Source organism: Eumetopias jubatus, unplaced genomic scaffold (assembly GCF_037043125.1).
Source record: "Eumetopias jubatus isolate StellerSeaLion01/CBP00866 unplaced genomic scaffold, mEumJub1_p1.0 scaffold_14, whole genome shotgun sequence".
NCBI lineage: Eukaryota > Metazoa > Chordata > Mammalia > Carnivora > Otariidae > Eumetopias > Eumetopias jubatus.
In genome coordinates this window covers 90,688,671-90,709,976 of record NW_028274820.1, presented here as the reverse complement: position 1 = coordinate 90,709,976, position 21,306 = coordinate 90,688,671, and the positions used below count along the sequence as shown (strand labels likewise).

General features: G+C 34.8%; 1 protein-coding gene across 6 annotated transcripts in view; it reads left to right on the top strand.

Annotated features, from left to right (window-relative positions):
* Positions 1 to 21,306, top strand: part of CNOT4 (CCR4-NOT transcription complex subunit 4) — a 144,966-nt gene that overhangs the window by 98,242 nt on the left and 25,418 nt on the right. For 4 of the 6 annotated variants that reach the window (XM_028106273.2, XM_028106271.2, XM_028106272.2 and 1 more), the window contains exons 8-10: positions 8,630 to 8,687; positions 11,680 to 11,929; positions 13,187 to 13,684. In XM_028106273.2, the coding sequence (XP_027962074.1) occupies positions 8,630 to 8,687; positions 11,680 to 11,929; positions 13,187 to 13,684 (806 nt within the window). Of the gene's footprint in view, positions 1 to 8,629; positions 8,688 to 11,679; positions 11,930 to 13,186; positions 13,685 to 18,645; positions 20,291 to 21,306 lie in introns of those variants that run through there. The other 2 variants (XM_028106275.2, XM_028106274.2) reach the window with 1 other exon arrangement.

Here is a 21,306-nt window from a genome sequence, read left to right as displayed (position 1 = left end):
GAGGTAAAGACACTGCAATTCTTCCTTTGTAATGTCTTGCTTTCATCCCTTGTTTCCATTATTTCTGTTTCCTCTCACCTTTAAGCCTTTATTCTCATAAGAATAGTGTAAGTTTGGGGAAGATGGTGGAGTAGGTAGCACCAGGAATCTGTCTCCCCACCTGGACAACAATTGCACTGGCAGAATCTGTTTGATGTAGCTATTTTGGAACTCTGAAATCTGTTGAAGGCTTGCAAATTCCATGGAAAGACTTGGGTTAATTTTGGTCAATTTCAGCTCCTAAGCCACGCTTCTATCTATCCTCTACCTCCAGCCACTTGGCAGGCAGCTGTGCACATGTTTCTGGAGCAGCTTGCATGTAGCTTGCAGAGCCAGGGTGGGCAAAAAGACCCTGGCTTTCATATATTGAGGATCTTTGCTCTAATTGCTGATTACTGCTTCTGATCACAGAGGTGCAGACAAAGAAGCAGGCAACCATTGTTGCAAGCCCCTCCCCCTCTGGCTGAAATGATACCCAGGGGATTTAAAGGACTAGTGTCCTTCCCCTCTTTTCCCCTTTCAGTTTTTCCTTTTCCTCCTTTTGGGTGCTAGATATTAAAGACTAGGAGATTCAAAAACAACTGCATATTGGGAGAAATGTAGGGTTCGTGCATGGCCAGAAAAAGGCTCAGAAAAGACCTGAGAAGACTTTAAATTTATACCTAGGGCTGATCTTTCGCACAGAGACAGCCTGCAAAAAAGCAAACATAACAAAAAAAGCAAACAGTGAGGAAGGGGGAGAATCTGATTTCTAAAGGTACTACATTACTAGACTCAAAGGGCCAGTGTTCAGTAAAAAGTCACAGTTATGCATATAAAAGAAACAGAAAAGTATTGCTCATTCAAAAGAAAAGAATGATCAACAGAAATTCTCCCTGAAAAAAAAATGGCAGATATAGTAGACAAAGACTTTTAAAAAAACTCTTTTAAAGATTCCTAAGGAACTAAAAGAAGATGTGGAGAAAGTAAGACAAAGTATGAACAAGAGGGAAATATCAATTAAAAAAAGTAGGAAAGCAAAAAGAAATTCTGGATCTGAAAAGTACAGTAATTTAAATGAAAAATTCACTAGAGGATTCAAAGGCAGATTTGATTAGGTAAAAGAATCTGTGAACTTGAAGAAAAGACAATGGAAATATTATAATGAGTTTGAGGAACACAAAGAGAAAAGACTGAAGAAAAGCAAACAGAGCCTAAGGGACCTGTGGGACACCATCAAGCAGACCAGTGTATGTATTGTCAGAGTTCCAGAAGGAGAAGAGAGAGAAAGATGGCAGAGAATATTTGAAAAAAAAAAAAAAAATGGCTGAAAAATCCCCAAATTCAGTGAAAGAAATGAATACAAATATGGGACAACCTTAACTCTATTTAAAATGAACTCAAACATTGACACACTTATCAACCAGAATCAAGTCAAAATTTCATAATCAAAAATAAAATCAAAGTCAAATCAAAATTTTATTAAAATGCCAAAGACAAGGAGAATCTTGAAAGCAGCAGGAGATATGAATCATCATGTAGAAGGAATCTTCAGTAAGATTATCAGCGTATTTCTCATGAGAAACTTTGGAGGCCAGAAGACAGTGGGCCAATATAATCAGAGTGCTAAGAGACAAAATCTATCAACCAACAGTTGTCTATCCAGCAAACTTTCCTTAAAGAGTGAGGGAGAAATTAAAACATTCCCAGATTAACAAAAACTGAGGGAGTTTGTGATCTCTAGACCTGCCCTGCAAGAAATTTGCTCAAGGGAGTCCTGCAAGGTGAAATGAAAGAACACTAGTAAAGGTAAATAAATGGGCAAATATAAAAACTAGTGTGATTGTAACAATGGCTTGTAACTCTACTTTTTGTTTCCTACATGATTTAAGAGACCAATACATTTAAGGTTCAATATATTAGTGTAAAAGCTAAAAGGGGTTGGGATTGAACTGTAAAGGAACATAGTTTTGGTATGTTATTGAAATCAAGTTGATATAAATTTTGAGTATTATAATTTTAGGATCCTAGTTAAATATAATTCCCATGATAACAAGGAAAGTAACTCTAAGATATACACAAAAGGAGATGAGAAAGGAATTTAAACATTTCACTAGAAAAATATCAGCTAAACACAGAAGATAGTAATGCAGGAATTTGTTGGGGGGAAAGCTATAAGGCATGTAGAAAACAAATGGCATAAAGGGCATAATCACTACTTCCTTATCAGTATTTACTTTACATGTAAATGGATTCAACTCTAATCAAAAGACAGATTGGTAGAATGGATAAAAATACATGATCCAAGTATATGCTATCTACAAGAGACTCATATTAGAACCAGAGACACAAACAGGTTGAAAAGATAATCCTTGAAAATAGTACACAAAAGAGATCAGGGGTGACTATTCTACTATCAAACAAAATAGACTTTAAATCAAGAGAGACAAAGGACATTGTATATGAATACAGCAAGAAGATAGAACATTTAAACCTTTATGCACCTAATGACAGATCATCGAAATATATGAAGCAAAAACTCACAGAATTGAAGGGAGAAATAGTTCTACAATAATAGGTGAAGACTTCAATACCCCACACAATAATGGATATAATAACCAGATAGAAGATCAGTAAGGAGAGAAATTTTTTTTTTTAATTTTTTTAAATTTATTTGAGAGAGAAAGAGCACACAAGCAAAGGGAGGGTCAGAGGGAGAGGGAGAAGCAGACTCCCTGCTGAGCTGGGAGCCTGACGTGGGGCTCGATCCCAGGACACCAGGATCATGACCTGAGCCAAAGGCAGACGCTTAACCAACTGAGCCACCCAGGTGCCCTAGTAAGGAGAGAATTTAAACATAACTCAGCTGAATCTCACAGACACCTACAGAACACTCTCCCCAACAACAGGATACACGTCATTCTCAAGTTGATATGAACATTTTCCAGGATAAGATTATATGTTAGGCCACAAATCAGTAAATTTAAAAATCTAGATACCATACTGAGTATCTTCTCACCGTGGTGGGATAAAGTTAGAAATCATTATCAAAAGGAAATCTGGAAAATTCAAAAAATTGTGGAAATTAACGCTTTTAACAACTAATGGATTAAAGAAAAAATCACAAGGGAAATTGGAAAATACCTAGAAATGAATGAAAATGAAGAAACATTAAAACTTAACGGGAAATAGCAAAGGGGATGTGAAGGGGGAAATTTATAGCTACAAATGCTTACATTAAAAAAGACCCAAAGTCAGCAACCTTACTTTACAACTTAAGGAAATAGAAAAATTAAAAAAAAAAAAGGAACAAACTAGATCCAAAGCTTGCAGAAGGAAGTAAAGATTCAAGCAGAGAAAGATGAAATAGCAAATAGAAAAACAGTAGAGAAAAACAATGAAACCAAAAGTTGGTTCTTTGAGAAGATGAACAAAATTGACAAACCTTTAGTTAGATGTAGACTATGAAAAACCACAGAAAAGCCTCAAATTACTAAAATCAGAAATAAAAGTGGGGACATTACTGCAGATTCTACAGAAATAAAAAGAATTGTAAGAGTACTGTGAACAATTGTATGTCAACACACTGGATAACCTAGATGAACAAATTCCTAGAAACACAAAACCTACCAAAACTGTATTATGAAGAAATTAAAAAAAATATGAATAGACATATAATTAGGTTATCAAATCACTAATCAAAAATTTTTCAACAAAAGTGGTGAATTCTACCAAACATTTAAAGAGGAACTAATTACAGTCTCTCAAACTTTTCCAAAAAATTGAGGAGGGACCACATCCTAACTTATTCTATAAGGCCAGCATAACTCTGGTACCAATGCCAAAGACATTATGCGAACACCACAGACCAATACCCCTTATTTACACTGATGCAGAAATCCTCAAAAAAATGCTATCAAACAGAATCCAGCATATTAAAAGGGTTACAAACCATGATAAAGTGGGGGTATATTCCTGGAATGCAAGGATGGTTTAACTTAAAAAATTGAGCACTTTCATGTGTCATATCAACAGAATGTAGGATAAAAAATACATGATACCTCAATTGATGCAGAAAAAGCATTTGACAAAATTCAGCACCCTTTCATGACAAAAACAATTAATGTAGGAAGGAAACTACCTCAACATTATAAAAGCTGTATATGAGGAACTCACAGTGAACATCATACTCAGTGGTGAAAGACTGAAAGCATTTCCTCTACCATGAGGAACAAGGCAAATGCCCACTTTTACTACTTCTATTCAACACATTATTGGATGTTCAAGCCATACCAATTAGCCAAGAAAAAGAAGAGACATCTAAATAGAAAAAGAATAAGTAATATTATCTCTTTATAGATAATATGGTCTTAATATGTAGAATGTCCTAGGGATTCCACACACAAACAAATGGTTACAACTAATAAATGAATTCAGTACAGGGTACAAAGAAATCAGAACTATTTCTAAGTGTAAACAGTGAATAGTTGAAATTACAAAAAATTCTGTTCACCATAGTGTCAAGAAAAATACTTAGGAATTCCTAAGCAAGGAAGTTAAAAACTTATACAATGAAAATACGACACGTTGCTGAAAGAAATTGAAGATACATAAATAAGTGAAAACACATCCCACGTTCATGGATTGGAAGACAATATTATTAAAATGTTGCTTTTACCCAAAGCTATCTACACATTCAGTACATTGCATATCAAAATCCCTGTGATTTTTTTTTTAAAGATTTACTTATTTTAGGGAGAGGGAGAACAAGCAGAAGGGATAGAAGGAGAGGATCTCAAGCAGACTCCGTGCTGAACACGGAGCTGAACACGGGACTTGGTCTCAGCCTGAGGTTACGACCTGAGCTGAAACCAAGAGTCGGCCACTTAACCAGTTACGCTATCCTGGTGCCCCAGTGATGGTTTTTGTTTGGTTGTGTTTTTTTGCAGATAGAAAAACCCCTCCTAAAATTCATACAGAATCTCAAAGGACCCCAAATAGCCAAAATAATCTTGAAAAAACAGAACTGGAGGGCCCACAGTTCCTAATCTCAAAACATAACTGCAAATCTGCAGTAATGTAAACAGCATGGGATGGGCATGAAGACAGATATATAGCCCAGTAGGATAGAAAAGAGAACGCAGAAATAAACCATCACATAGACGGTTAAATGGTTTTTAACAAGGGTACCAAGATCCTTTCCCCTGTGGGGGAAAGAAAAGTCTTTTCAACAAATGGTGCTGGGAAAACTGAATATCTACATGTGAAAGAATGAAGTTGGATCCTTACTAAACACCATATTCAAAAATTCAGAATGGATCAATGACCTAAATGTAAGACCTAAAATAATTATTGACTATAAATAAAGCGAGAAACTTAAGCTCAAGGAGTTAAGTTTATTCAGGAATAGCAGAGGAACTGCAATTTGGAACAAGCAAACTGTAGCATGTTACAGGCAGGTCCATTGAAGATTTTTGGTAGGTTGTATTTATGGGCAGGGAATGGAAAGAGGGGAGAGTTCAGTTAGAGTCCGCTAAAATCAAAAACAGGAAACCAGCCTTGAAAATTTTCCCGAGCAAACGAAATCCTCCCTGTCACACAAACAAAGCTCAAGTCATCCCATTATGTGAGATCAATCCAATTTGAGCCATGTTCCATTCATGCCTCTGGCAGAACTTTCCAAGGTCAACACAGGACAACCTCTGATCATCCTCCCACCCAAGAAAATTTCAACACTATCCACTTTCTGTAAATTGGACATTTCAGAGGACTCGGTCTTTTAGTCCTTAGGTTTACCATCCTGGGGGCACATATGTGAGATTCTCCATCTTGTATTCTCCGGCTCTGTTTTAGATTGAAGTTCTTTCACACAACAAAACCATTAAAAGAAAACACATGACTAAAGCTTTACAACATTGGATTTGGCAATGATTTCTTGGATAGGACACCAAAGACACAGGTTACAAAAGAAAAAATAGATTGAGCTTAATGGACATTTTAAAATTTTGTGACTCAGAAGACACTGTTTATAGTAAAAAGGCAACCCACAGAATGGGAGAAAATACTTGCAAATCATATATCTGAGAAAGGATTAATAACCATACTAATATAGAGAACTCCTAAAACTCAACAACAAAATCAATACCCTAATTCAAAAATAGGCAAAGGACTTGAATAGACATTTCTGCAAAGAGGATAGATGGTTATTGAGCACATGAAAAGATGCTGAACATCACTAATCATTAGGGAAATGCAAATCAGAACTACAGTGAGATACCTCCTTACATGCATTAGTGTGGCTACTATCAAAAAAGAAAACAGAATCACTAAATTCTCCTGAAACTAATATTACACTATGTGTTAACTAAGTAGTTAACTAGAATGTAAATAAAAACTTGAAACATTAAAAAAAGAGAGGAAAAAATAAAACAGTAAAAAAAGCAGAAAACAGAGTTGGAAGGGATGTGGAAAAATTGGAACCCTTACGCTGTATGGGTGGGCATAAAAAATGGTACAGCCACTGAGGAAAACAGTATGGTAGTTCCTCAAAAATTAAAAATAGAATTACCATATGATCCATCAATTCCACTTCTGGGTATACAGCAAAAAGAATTGAAAGCAGGACCTTGAGGCGATATGTGTGCACTTACGTCTTAGTGCACAGTAGTTTAAACATGGAAGCAGTCCAAGTGTCCATGGCCAGATGCATGGACAAGCAAAATGTGGTATAAATACAAAGTTAATATTATTCTGCTTTAAAAAGAAAAGAAAAGAAATACTCTATGATTCCGCTTATGTGAGGTATGTAGTCAAAATTATAATGACTGGGAGGGAGGAGAAAATGGGGAGTTTAGTGGTATAGAATTTCAGTTTTATAAGATGAAAAGAGATGGGGATAGATGGTGGTGATGGTTGTACAACAAGGTGGAATGTATTTAATACCACTGAATTGTACACTTATAAATAGTTAAGCCAGTAGATTTTATATGAAATCTGCTTTACCACAATGAAAAAATTTTTTAGAAAATATTACAAGTTCTTCTCATATCATCTGTCCTATGTTCCAGTCTGTTCTTCACGCCACCACCAAATTAATCTTTCTAATACTGCTTTGTTTATATCATTTCTGTGCTCAACAATTTCTCTTGGCCTCTGGTGTCTACCATTTGTCCATGTCTCCCACTGTTGTCAAAATCATCCTCTGTGTTAGCTAAACTAATTACTTAACTAATTACTTAACTTTTTCCCAAACCCATCTAGGACCTTTTGATGCATGATACACTTGCTATTCCTACCTTTAATGTTCTTTCCTCCTTTTTCCCTTTCCTCTCCTAATGTGTAAATCTTTTTAAGGACCTACATAAATTTGAACTCCCCTAGGAAATATTTCTTAATTGCCCCACTTATGGTGGCTTCTCTTTCTTTTAAAGACCTATGATATTTATGGTTTAAACAATTCATTTAGTAACTGGCTAAATGGTTGATGTTTGTTCATGTTTACCTATCTCATTTCCCCAAATGTCTCCAAACTTAGTGGGCTCAAAGCTATATCTTAAAATTATTTGTAATACCCATTTGACCATAAAATGAATTGACTTATTGCTATTTTGTGAAAATAATCACTAAAGGTGCTGTTTAGTGAATTCCAGACCTATTTTTCAAGAGTCACAAGCATCTGGTGATGTTTATGCAGAAGATACATTGGGTATTCTGATTCGGTCCTAGCCCTTGTTAAATTTTTCTAGAGCAATTAAATGTGGTACCAGTAAAGTTGTCTGGCTGTCAGGGTAACTTTGTATATATTTATAGCCAATAAAATAATTTTGTGAAATTTAGAATCTTAATTTGTTTTGCTGTAATACTATATCATATTAGTATTTGGGTACTGATACTTATCTTTTATTCATGTGCTAGGTTAAATACAGTTAGTTATGGAAATGCCTCGCTAGGTCACGGTTGTAATGCTTGTAAAGATTTTGTTTTGTTTTTAAGTCAGCAATTCTTTGTTACTTTACTGTTGTACTGCATTTTCCCTATATGGAAATCAATTTTATGTCTTTGTTTAATAGTAAATAGTTTACACAAAAGTTTCTGTTTTGTGTGTGTGCATTTATACACACACATATGCCTTGTCTAGGGTTGTAAGTAGGCTATTGAAGTAGTAAAGGAAATGTATTGCTCTTAAAAACCTGTAGAGAACATTTGAGTGACTTTTATGCCCTCTGTTAAACACCTGGAAAAATAGGTGAGTGTTATGTCAAGAATTTTAATGGGGAATGTGTTTATTGTGTGCACAAAACTGAATAATGGATTAAATTTTTGACCTACTACAATAGTACTCCTATTAAGCAGTACCTTCTTTTTTTCATAAGTTATTGTTTCACCCACTGTTTTTGGAGAATCTCATTAGAACGTAAGTTGCTCAAGGGTAGGGATTTGATCTTATATTTCTTTGTATCCTCAACATCTCAGTTGATATCTTTATATCATAGTGTACCAACAAATGTTAAGATAATAAAATGTCCATTTTTCTGGCTTTTGGGGAGTTTGTTTTTATTGTGTGAGAATGACTTTACTCTGATTTTACTTGATGTGTTTTTTCTTTTTACAGCCCCATTGACAAACCTTCAGATTCTCTCAGTATAGGGAATGGTGATAATTCCCAGCAGGTAAGATTTTGATTCTGTATCGCTTCATTTATCTTCCATTCCCTGAAATGGTATTCTATCCAAGTGAATTTTCTGGGTAGTAGAAAATACTTTAAATACGGAAACAATTTAAAAATACTGTTGGTGGATATCTTTTAAAAATCTATTACAATTAGTCTTCCTTTCTTCCACAGAATATTCTGTATTAGAGTATAATTTTAACCCTTTCTTGATGACTCAGAATTATCCTTATGACCACATGTTATATTGTACTGTGTGGCAATATATTAGTGTCCTAAGAATCTGCTGATGCTATTGGTCTTTTTGACCCTACTCCAAAATGGTCTCAGACTAGCATGCCTTCTTCATTCTTGATTTTAAGAGTTGTTTCTCTGCTATGTGCTCCCCTCGTTGCTTGTTGTCAACTTTAATTTTCTGTTTCTCACAGTGTCCTTGCCCCCAGCAGTTTTCCCTTTCCCCCAAACGACTGTGGGCTTTGAAATAATAAACCAAATAGTTCAAAGTTGTATCCGCATTGATACTGAGTGAGGTTCTGATCTTTCTATACTGCTTTGTATCATCTTGTCTAGGTGCTAGTTTTTCACTGCGTAATTTTCTGTACACCTTCTTATATTGGTACAGAAAAATATAGTCTAATCTGTTCCATAAAGAATGGCCAGTTCCCCACAATGTTTGTGAGAAACTTAGAGATCTAAAAAAGACTGCTTTTCCAGAATTTTTACTCACAGGTTCCATAAAAGAATTTGAAAATCAATATATCCTTTGTATGTCTTAGGTTAACATTAAAGATTTTTTTCATGTTAACTTAAGAATCATTGTAAAGGATATAATTTTCAGGATATTGTTAATATTGGTATTTTTAAATAAAAGCACTACATTGCTTTTTAATAAATATCTAAGAGATTCAAATATTACAATATTTTGTTGCTCTGTCATTCATTTTTAAAAAATACACACTTTTTTGTAAACATCAAATTTTATATCATTCTGTGTTCTTCTTGAACTCATTCTTCTACTTCTGCTATTACAGAATTTTATCTTAATGCAATATAGTTTATTTTTTTTATTTTTTATTTTTTTTTTTAAGATTTTATTTATTTATTTGAGAGAGAGAATGAGAGAGAGCACGAGAGAGAAGAGGGTCAGAGGGAGAAGCAGACTCCCCGTTGAGCAGGGAGCCCGATGCGGGACTCGATCCCAGGACTCCAGGATCATGACCTGAGCCGAAGGCAGTCGCTCAACCAACTGCGCCACCCAGGCGCCCAATATAGTTTATTCTTGACAGGCATATACCTCTCTCTAAAATAGATACAAATTTTCAATTGGGAACTATTTTTTTCTGACACAAGGCTTTAAATGCCAGTTTTCTTTCTTTTTAAAAATTTTGTAAAGAATTATTTACTTACTTGAGAGAGAGAGAGAAACTTAAGCAGACTCCCCCTGAGTGCAGAGCCCATTGTGGGGCTCAGTCTCAGGACCCTGAGATCATGACCTGAGCCCAAACCAAGGGTCAGAGCTTAACTGACTGCCCCACCCAGGTGTCCCCCAACTTTCTTTCTTCTGAATTTTTACTCATAGTTTTGATTTGATCAAAGCAACTTATATAAATACAGATTTTTGATAAAAATTAATTATTAAACACAAACTCTAAAATTATGTTAGAAATTTATTTCTTAATGAAATATTGACAGGGCTATTTTAAAATTGGTTTTCATGGGGCACCTAGGTGGCTCAGTTGGTTAAGCATCTGCCTTCAGCTCAGGTCATGATCCCAGAGTCCTGGGATCGAGGTCTGCGTTAGGGTCCCTGCTCAGCAGGAAGTCTGCTTCTCCCTCTCCCTCTACCCCATCCTACTTGTGCACAAGCGTGTGTGCTCTCTCAAATAAATAAATAAAATCTTAAAAAATATATAAATAAATAAATAAAATTGGCTTTCATGTATCCATGGATGAATATTACCTGTTGGTACAAGGAGACAAGTTTCAACAGCAATGTTAGTCATGTTTTCATTTTTGTAAATGTCAGTGCTGAGTATTGTCTCAGTATCAAATTTTTGAACTCCTTCTAAGTTAAATACCTAAGAATAATATAAAGATTTATTACAAAAATTATTTTTAATGATGTGTTTAGAAATAACGTGATTAGATCTTCTTTCCATTTTGTTTAAAACTTAAGTATTGGGGCCTGGATGGCTCAGTCGGTTGAGTGTCTGCCTTTGGCTTAGGTCATAATCCCGGAGTCCTGGGATCGAGCCCAGAGTCAGGCTCCCTGCTCGGTGGGGAGCCTGGTTCTCCCTCTGCCTGCTGTTTCCCCTGCTTGTGCTCTCTCTCTCTCCCCCTGACAAATAAATAAATAAAATATAAAAAAAAAAAAACACTTAAGTATTGGGAATCATCTAGTTTGCAAAACAATCTAGTCATTAGTCACTCTCATCACCAACCTGAATATTTTTTTTTTAAGATTTTATTTATTTACTGGAGAGAGAATGTGAGTGAGAGAGCATAAGAAGAGAAGCAGCAGAGGGAGAGGGAGAAGCAGACTCCCCACTGAGCAGGGAGCCCGACTCGGGGCTCGATCTCAGGACCCTGAGATCATGACCTGAGCCAAAGGCAGCCGCTTAGCTGACTGAGCCACCCAGGCGCCCCCAGTCTGAATATTTCTAATAATATTTTTGTTGCTCTCATAAAGTTTTCACTCTTGGTCAAATTACTATAGTTAGATCCCAAAGAGTGAGCAATAGTTTGTAAAGTGAGAGAAGATAGGTTCTGAAAGGAGAGGAGACTGGCTTAGTCTTTTCAAGAAGGAATCAGTTTTAGAAAAGAATACATATGTAATTGACGGATTTTTAAAAAATTCATGTTCTCATAAAGGAGTCTTTAAGCACCCCAGTTTGAAGACCACTGTTCTAATGCCTTTTGTTGCAAGCCTTTCTGATGGTGGCTTATTAAAGTGTATAAACTTCTATTGATTATTCTTTTCTTATTTTATTTAGATATCTAACAGTGATACGCCTTCACCACCACCTGGTTTATCAAAATCCAATCCAGTCATCCCCATCAGTTCATCCAATCACAGTGCACGGTCTCCTTTTGAAGGGGCAGTAACTGAGTCACAGTCGTTATTCTCAGATAACTTTCGCCATCCCAACCCGATCCCAAGTGGGCTTCCTCCTTTCCCCAGCTCCCCACAGACATCCAGTGACTGGCCTACAGCACCAGAGCCACAGAGTCTCTTCACATCAGGTATACAGCAATGCTACTGCATGTTAATAATTTTACTCAGGCTGAAATGAGACCTTGCTTAATGTGTTTTTACCCCTTTAAGCACCCCCACTCCCTTTTTCATAAAGTTGTAAACATTTAAAGGGCATGGAGTGGGATGGTTAGATAAGTAGCTGTATGACTTAGGACTTAATGTGTTAACAGATTTCTCCAGAAATCAAGGGTTAGATCATTTTTCTGATAATAAAATGCTTATTCCTCTAAGAATTTTTAAGGGCTTACATTTTTAATCATATTTGTGTTTATATAGTTAAATTTAAGATTTTTTTTTTCTCCAGCTGATGAAGAGGTATGTTAGTTAATATTGAAAGTTATATTTTGGCATTTTGAGCCATTTTCATTTTTATTCATTTTATGTTTTCTTATTAATGTGAAGGATGGCATAAAATTAACATTGAAAATATAGTACCTATTATCGAAGCAGACAGTTTTAAAAAATACATAAAGTTTAAGTAGATATTTTTTGATTGTTACATTATTTTTTCCTAGATTATATAAAGCATATATTCAAAATTACACTTTGTCTTTGATAAATATATTTTAAAAAATAAACCTCTGAAACAAATAATATATGTTAAAAAACAAAGAAGATAGTAGGAAGGGAAAAGTGAAGGGGGGAAATCGGAGGGGGAGACGAACCATGAGAGACGATGGACTCTGAGAAACAAACTGAGGGTTCTAGAGGGGTGGGGGGTGGGGGGACGGGTTAGCCTGGTGATGGGTATTAAAGAGGGCACGTATTGAATGGAGCACTGGGTGTTATACGCAAATAGTCATGGAACACTACATCAAAAACTAATGATGTATGGTGATTAACATAACATAATAAAATAAAAATTAAAAAAATAAACTTTACTAATTGAATTCTGTTACATCATATTTATTACCTTATTTCATTGAAATGACTTTCTCCAGGTTTTGGTTATGAATAGCTAAAGGTGTAATTTGGGTTTCAAGTACTTTATTTTCTTTGATTAACAAAATCAGTCTATATCATTCAGTTTTTGAAGTTGGTAACTTAAGATGAAATCATTGCTAGAAGTATATGAGACCTTTTATAATATTATAATCTTAATGTGCTAAGAAATAATACAGATTTTGGATATATTTGCCTTTATCTTATAATATGATGTGTTTAACTTTCACTAGTGTGGATACTCATTAAATACATGAGTGAGCTATGTATTTTAAATTTATCACTAATTGTCTTCCCAACAGAAACAATCCCAGTATCATCCTCTACAGACTGGCAAGCAGCATTTGGCTTTGGTTCTTCTAAACAACCAGAGGACGATTTGGGTTTTGATCCCTTTGATGTCACTCGAAAAGCCTTAGCAGACCTGATTGAAAAGGAACTGTCAGTCCAAGACCAGCCTTCCCTTTCGCCCACATCTCTTCAGAACTCCTCTTCACACACTACAACGGCCAAAGGTCCGGGCTCTGGATTCCTGCATCCTGCTGCACCGACAAATGCCAACTCTCTCAATAGCACCTTTTCAGTCTTGCCACAGAGGTTCCCTCAATTTCAGCAGCACCGAGCAGTTTATAATTCATTCAGTTTTCCAGGCCAGGCAGCCCGCTATCCTTGGATGGCCTTTCCACGCAATAGCATCATGCACTTGAACCACACAGCAAACCCCACCTCAAATAGTAATTTCTTGGACTTGAATCTCCCGCCACAGCACAACACAGGTCTGGGAGGGATCCCTATAGCAGGTAGGTTCATTTATAGCCTTTGAGAATTTGTGAATAACTCATGCCTTCAGGTTGTTGGGTGGGTAGGGTGGGAATTTTTGAATAACAGAGAACACTTATTATTCTTGGAAATTATGGGGAAAAAAAAGTCCTTATCATAATTTAAAAATTTTTAATTGGATGGATGCCTTGTAATATTGAGCTTTATAAGGATGGTGGAGTATTATACCTAGTTATAACTTGGAAGCATTTTATTTAACAGGGTAGTTACCAAACTTTCGTATGGAATATAAATGCACAAAGAAAAAGAAAAAAATGTGCTCTGAAATTATGGTGCCGGAAAATCCAACATCATGGTACAAATTCCGATTATACATTCTAAAAATAAACTTATTCAAAAAAATTTTTTTGAAATGGTAATTAGTGAGAGCATGAGGGATGAAGCCACTCTAACTACTTTTGGCAATTACTTATTTTGACTGATACACACGCGCAAACACACACACAAACTGTGCTCTATGTTAATAAAGTACTTAATATTTGAGAACTCTGATTATTAATGTTTCACAGACATATGTGTATACTTTCTGTGAAAAAGCAGTTGTTCAAGGAGAGATACTTTCCCTTTTGGTCTGTCATGTTTTTATTTCTGGGGAAAATACTAGGTTCCTCATAAGTGATACCAGAATACTTCTGGTTTTGTACTGCTGCCCTTGAAGGTTTCAGAATTTTGGGGTTTTAAAGTCCCATGTAACATTTATTAGATCAAGTGACCTCTATATCTAAAGGAATCCTTCTTATTAATAGTTTTTTTTTTTTTAATTTACTTAAGTTGGGCTTTAGAGATGACTGGGAAAAGAGAGAGTTTGTTTCTCTCCTGATTCTCTCAAGTAGTATAGAATAGTCCCTCACTGTGTTACATAATTCCTAAAATTTATTGTTATCCCTTGTCATGGCCTTTAAGATATGGCATGGCATAGTCTTATTGTAATAATGTGCTGTTAACTAGCAAGTCGTTTGTTTTCTTGTTTTTAGCAAGGTTGATAGGTGAATTTGAAGAGATCCATCAGAGTTCTTTGGCTCTTTGGCCATTTCATTTTCAAGACAAGTAGATGGGTTAAGAGAATATGGTTTGTGACTTTTGATATAGTGAATTTAACAGTTGATACAGTGAAGTTAATTTACATAAGCATGATACACCAATGTATTGGTTTGTATATCAGTGGGACTCATGATATTTGTTCATTTGATTATGGTAGTTAGTAGGTAATTCAGAGTGACATTTTTCAATCTTCTCCTTCTACGTGATATTCACTTGTGAAACAGTTAAGTACTCAGTTCCTGATACTGCTTTTTTTTCTTCCATTCAAGACAGCATATTAGAGTGTAATTTTGTTTTGTTTTGCTTTAATCATTTAGAAATGTGGCATTTTAATGACTAGTAGTGTATCTTATAACTGATTATAACATTAAGAGTTAAAGTTAAGTTCCCCTAAATATCCTAAACATTTAAAAGTAAAATATTAAACCAGTTATAGTGAATATTTGGGTCCCTGTTTGCCCAATAATGAACTAGGCCATGTGGGTAATGTAAAAGAACTCTAAAATATGGATATTATTTCCAGGTATTTTGCAGTGTAGTTGAAGAAATAAATTTAATACTATGTATGAGAGTGGTAACTATATGATAACTGGAATCTGAGAGATCTCATTTGAGCCTATAATTGTTGGGGAGGCTTCACTGAAGAAGTAGGAATTGATCTGTACTATGGTATCTTGGATTTGGGTTAGTGGGGAAAAGAGAAAGACCTTCTATACTGATGGGAACTCCTGAATAAAGGCGTGGAGGCAGGAATTAGTATGTCATTTCATTAAGAGGCAATAGAACTGCCTTCAGCAATGGGAGGTGCTTATGTATTGTATAAATAGAATGGACAAGAACATGGGGAGCTCTGACAGGGAGGCAACACAGTGTGGAGTTGATATGACAGGAAGAAGGGTGCCTTTGTGGGACTCCAGTTCTTAGCTGTCTTCATTGTATGCTTTTATTTGACTTATTACATGACTATGTTCAGTAAGTTATCTGTTCTTCTGATTTCACAGTTACCATATTGTCCATTAGCACAAAAAGAATAATTTTAACCCAAATATTTCAAACCAGTATATATTGTGAAAATGCCACAGTGGTAATGAATAATTACTGATTTGTGAGTGTAGTTGTCCTCATGTTAGTCATTTGAAATCTTCATCTAAACTAGATACTTTCTGAAAAAAAAAATGTGGCATTAAATTATGGTCTTATCTTTGTGGGTTTTCTTTTTAACATATACTCAAACATAGAGCATAAAATACTTTTTTTTCCCAGAAATTCTAAGAATGAAGTCACCAACTTGTAAGTTCTGAATCATTGTATTTTGTGGGAGGTTGGGAGAGTTTGTTATTTCAGATTTTCAGTTTTTGACTATGCATACTTGTTTGGTATTTAAATGGTGACTTATGATTAAGCTTATTATTAAGTTATTTTTAAGTCTCTGATGACAAGAGAAACTTTAGTTTTAATGAAAAAAATATTTAAAATTGTTATTAAGAGTTACACAGAATACTCTCATGTCCTATAAATATTTGGCAAATATCTCAGGAAGATGAATGTGCTAAACCTCAAAACAGAATAGTTATATAATTGTAGCCAGATCATTTAGGATTTTCAGTAACAATTAGAAATGACAGGAAGTGGAATTCTGGAAAACGATGTACATTTTAACTGTGTCTAATTTGAAGCAATTTAATACCTAGGCAGTATCTGCTTCCCCCACCCCTAGTTGTAAATCAGTTGTACTTGAGTTGAACTATTGAAATAGGTTCAACTTTGTATCCTGCAGTGAATATCATGGTATCTTACCAGGGTAGCTGTTGGTGAAGTCTTCATAATGGAGAGTACCTACTGTTTCTATGATACCTGCCACTTTAAGATATGCTTAGACAATATTCAACACTGGAAAAGGCACGTATATTTATATATTCTTTAGATATGTAGAGCAAAACAGGGTCCCTGACCTTTAGGAGCAAATACTCAGGTGTCAGTCACCTATATATCCTACAGATACCATGTCTATATTTATTATATATTTGTATTTAAATTTTTAGTTTTGGTTTGTTTCAGTTAAATTATTAAAAATTGATATATCTGAAACCTATCATGGGAAGGGCAGTTGCCAGAGGTTTGACAGAAATGCAGCTTCTATTTCTTATGCCTACATGAAAACTTTTTTTTTTGTTGTTTAAAATTCATTGTTTTCTTAACTAGGTAAAATCTTTTTAGCAGCATTTGCTTGGCTGCGCATCCAGTTTGCTAAGCCTAGAAGGACTTTGGAAATAAATATTCTTGGGGAAAAACTTTGATTAGTGGACAATTATAGTCGGACCATTCAGATCTCTTTCGCTATTGGAACCATGTGCTTTTGTTTAAGAAGTGACTTTTCCTAAAAAGTGACTTACCTTGTTCAACTCCTTCTTTTAGAAAAAGCAAAGCTGTGTTCCAGAAAGGTTAAATAATTTGTTAAAGGTCAAACATTCAATTAGTAGTAGAATTAGGACAAGTACCCAGATCCCACATTCAAACTGAAATGTTTTTCCACTACAACATTGATATTCACCTTCACAAATGAAGATCACTGGCATGTGCTTTAACTTGGCTTTCTTCCCATAGTAATTGATTGTTGCTCTCACACACTTGCAGGTCCCTTTTTATCAACAGTATCTATTCATGAGACAATTGGCCCAGCTCAGGGATATGGCCTATAGCTACAAAATAGAATGAAGTTTATCAACTTGATAAAATTTAATCTCTTGTGTAGTCCTTATTAGTACCATGTTCTCACCAAGAACTCTAGTCTAAGATTTCCTCTACACAGCCTCCTTGCTGTGTACTTGGAGTTTATAGAATCTTGGCCAATTTACTGAAAAATTATGAAATAACCTGTTCTAAAGGCTGAGAAGCCTTTCTTCATGTTGTCAGTTAAATCTGTCAGTTAAGTACTTCCAAATGTAATTTTGCAGATTTGTTTTTCAAAGAACTCTCTGCCAAGATGTTTTTATTCCATAATGCTAAAAATTGTTTGGAAAACAAAAAATAGTCTCAGTCTGTAAGCATTGTTGTTTATACTTAGAAAAATACTTGAAACTGTTTAGGATTGGATTTTTTTCATGTTTTTGTTTATTCAAATTTTACTCGTGAGAGGACATTTTTCTTTAAATTTTATTACTGAATTAGCTATTTTAACAGTGACTTGATTGGATTTTGAGTCATGTGTGAAACAAGTCACTTTCAGTCCAGTAATTATCAATTATAATTAGGAGAACTGATCTCATTTTGTGTATAGTTCTCTGACCTAGAAGTAGTCATCTCGCTTTCAGTCAATTGGATCGTTGTATTGTTAGCATTTTATTCTTTGCTAATTCCTTCAGAAGTACACAGTGAATTTTCAGATGCTGTCTGGTAATTTGCTGAATTAATATTTATATCTTTTTATTTTTTATAAACATAATTTCTACCTCTAAAACATGGACTTGTCATTTTTCCTTTTGAAAACATGTTTTCACATCTGTGAACTTACTTTCAATTTTTTTCACAAAATACTGTTAGGAGGAGTATCTGAATTTAAAAGGGGTCCAATTGGCTTGGAAAAGAATGGCTTTCCTGGTCTTTTTTTTTTTCCTTTTGTCTATTTATAATCCTAAATCTATTAAATTTGTTCTTATATCTGACATAGTATTAAATTGAAGGGTGTGTTTATAGTGTAACTACTTTCTAGGTACTTGATAAGTTTATATTTTAAAATTCATGTCTTGTTTCACACCCGGATTCCAGCCATTAAGCATGTATTTTATATATGTATCAGTATTCCAAATATTGAAATCATTTTTAAAGGGACTGTTAACAAATCTAGTCACCCATAACTAGACCATGACTGACTTTTCCACAGGGGAAGAAGAGGTGAAGGTTTCGACCATGCCACTGTCAGCCTCTTCCCATTCATTACAACAAGGACAGCAGCCTACAAGTCTCCACACTACTGTGGCCTGACAACAGAACTGAGAGGAGAGGATTAGACTCTGGGGTGCTTGCATGGGCAACCGGATTTTTGCATGATTCCTTTCTGATTTTGCATTTAATGTATACACCCAAAAGAGCCAATATAAACGTTCCTCATGCCTACAACTAGTGTGTTACCTCATAGTTGCTAAAGTATTTCTTCATTAGGCCTTTAACACGATTTATTAGCATAATAATTTTGGCATTGTTTCTCATGAGTGATACTATTTTTAACTCACACAAATAAACTTGTAGTACTAATTAAGATCCCAGATGAGATTAGCTAGAATTGTTCTTGTTTTGGCTCTATAATTGAAATTATGCAAAGATAATGGTAGTTCCTTGTTTTCTGATTTGTGAAAAAAAATGGTAATATCCTAATATACTCGTGAAAAAATTGAAAATTAAGATAATGTCTATTGCATTTCTTTGAATACTTGAGAAGAAAGAAAACATATAAAACAAAATTGGTGGTGTTGTTTAATGCTCAGAAGGATGTTGTCAGCAATTATTTTTAGTTGTATGGATTTATAGCCTATATTAATGCATTACATGTTTAGAAACTGTTTTTGTTGTCTCTCATTTGCACATTTGCACTTTCTTTTTGAATGGTTGTTAATTATATATAGAAGGTTAATTATTATAGACTAAATGCAATATCTCTTTTCTAATGCACTGCCTAGTATACCAGGAAATGCCTCAGAAACAGAATTTCAACTTACAGTTGATTTATCAGAAACTTGAATATGGGGTAAACATTGTATGTGAGAAGCAACCATAGTAGTGTAACATTTTTATTGAACAAACGGTAGTTCTGTGAGATATCTGTTTGGAAACTTCGTTGTTTAATAATGAAATGTGATAATAAAGCTATTATTACAAGTACCTGGCCAGAATGAGACTAAGGTGGAGGAGAAGAGATTGGGGATCCTCTAAAATTAGGCCATGTAAGATGTCGTAGATAATTTTGATCACAGAGGATAGTGAAGTACTTTGTTAGGACATAATGTGAAGTGATGTTTTTGGATAATACACAATTTTTTGAAATAGTTTTAAAGCTGATAATGAAAGCAAATAAACTGAATTCAATTCCGAGCAGTGGACAAAAGCTGATTCAGAAAACATGACCATATTCTGCCTAAATTAAGCATCTGGGAAGAACGGGGAAAGTCAGCTCTCCTCTTTACGTTTTCAAGAAACAATTGTGATAAAAGATATGCCTTTATTTGTTAAAACTATTAAAAGAGTAATGTGACTACCAAGAAAGAAAGCCTAAGGATTTTAAAATAATAATTATTATTTAAAAACACGTTATTTGTGTTACTTAATATCATGTTGGAGTTTTCGAGGTTACCTCTCTATATGAAGTCTGGTTATTTTCTATTAGCTATAATACAGCAAATGAAATGGCTTTGTCCTCAGGTATAGTGGGTAAACTAAAATCTATTCTTAGATACCCTTTGATTTGGTTAACTGAGGTGTGTAGGAACACCTAACTAGCCATTTAAATTATTTTTGTAAGATTCTGCGTAAGTGACAATCTCTAATTTCTATTCAAAAGTGACTGTAGGGCAGCATTACAAGAAATTGAGAAAATACAAGTAAATTACTATAGACTTATTAGACGAAAACCTTTTATCATAGGTTAATTATGGTTTCATTTTTGCTTTAAGAGGCAAAGACATCCGCTTAATGTCTCCTGTGGTGCTAAGGTTCCTAGGCTTTGGGCTTCCCATAATGAAGCTTACTAGTATGTAGCTTTCTCCAGCCATCAGTGTAAGCCTTTCATCACCTGGATCTTTTTTCCAAGACAAATGGTTCCTCCCATTTACTTTACTTCTCTGTGTTGAGAGAGAGAGATACACCTGTTATACAAGGCTTCTTTGCTGTGGTTGCTTTCTCTCTCCTTTCTCCTTCCTAGCCAAGGCCAAAAAAACCGTCAGATAGTTTGTCTAGACTTGCTAGAATCCAAAATTCTCTCCCTGCCTGCTTCTCCATCCTTCACACTTTTGACACACACCATACATCAGGAAAATGTGTCTTGGGCACTTAGGCTTCAACTGAATTATTTTCACATTGAAAAGCTAAAGATTATCCTTTAACTTCATAATTTCGAGCCTAGAATAATAAGCCTCACCATTTTGCTTACCTAATATTTCATATAGTGTGTTTTTTTTTAAAGTGAGGTCTTGAAATCATAGTGGTAATTCATTATATTAGCACAGAAGAAATTACACAACACATAAAATACCGCTTCACATAGCAAGTAAGTTGATGAAGCCTAATGATGGTAAAGAATGAAAAATTCTAAAAAGCTTCAGATTAGTTTTTGTTAAATTCCTGCATGATGAATGTGTCATGCACAAGGGAAGCTTTTTATGCTTTTACATCCTAATTGTAAATGCCAGAGTTCAGAACCCTTTGGGTGTACTAGCGAAGTTACGCATTTGTAGGTATGTATAGCTGTCTGCTTTTTTCTGGGGAGAAAATCAATAGTTACTAAATTTATAAAGGGCTTGGTGACACCCCACTCCACCTCCCACCCCCGGAA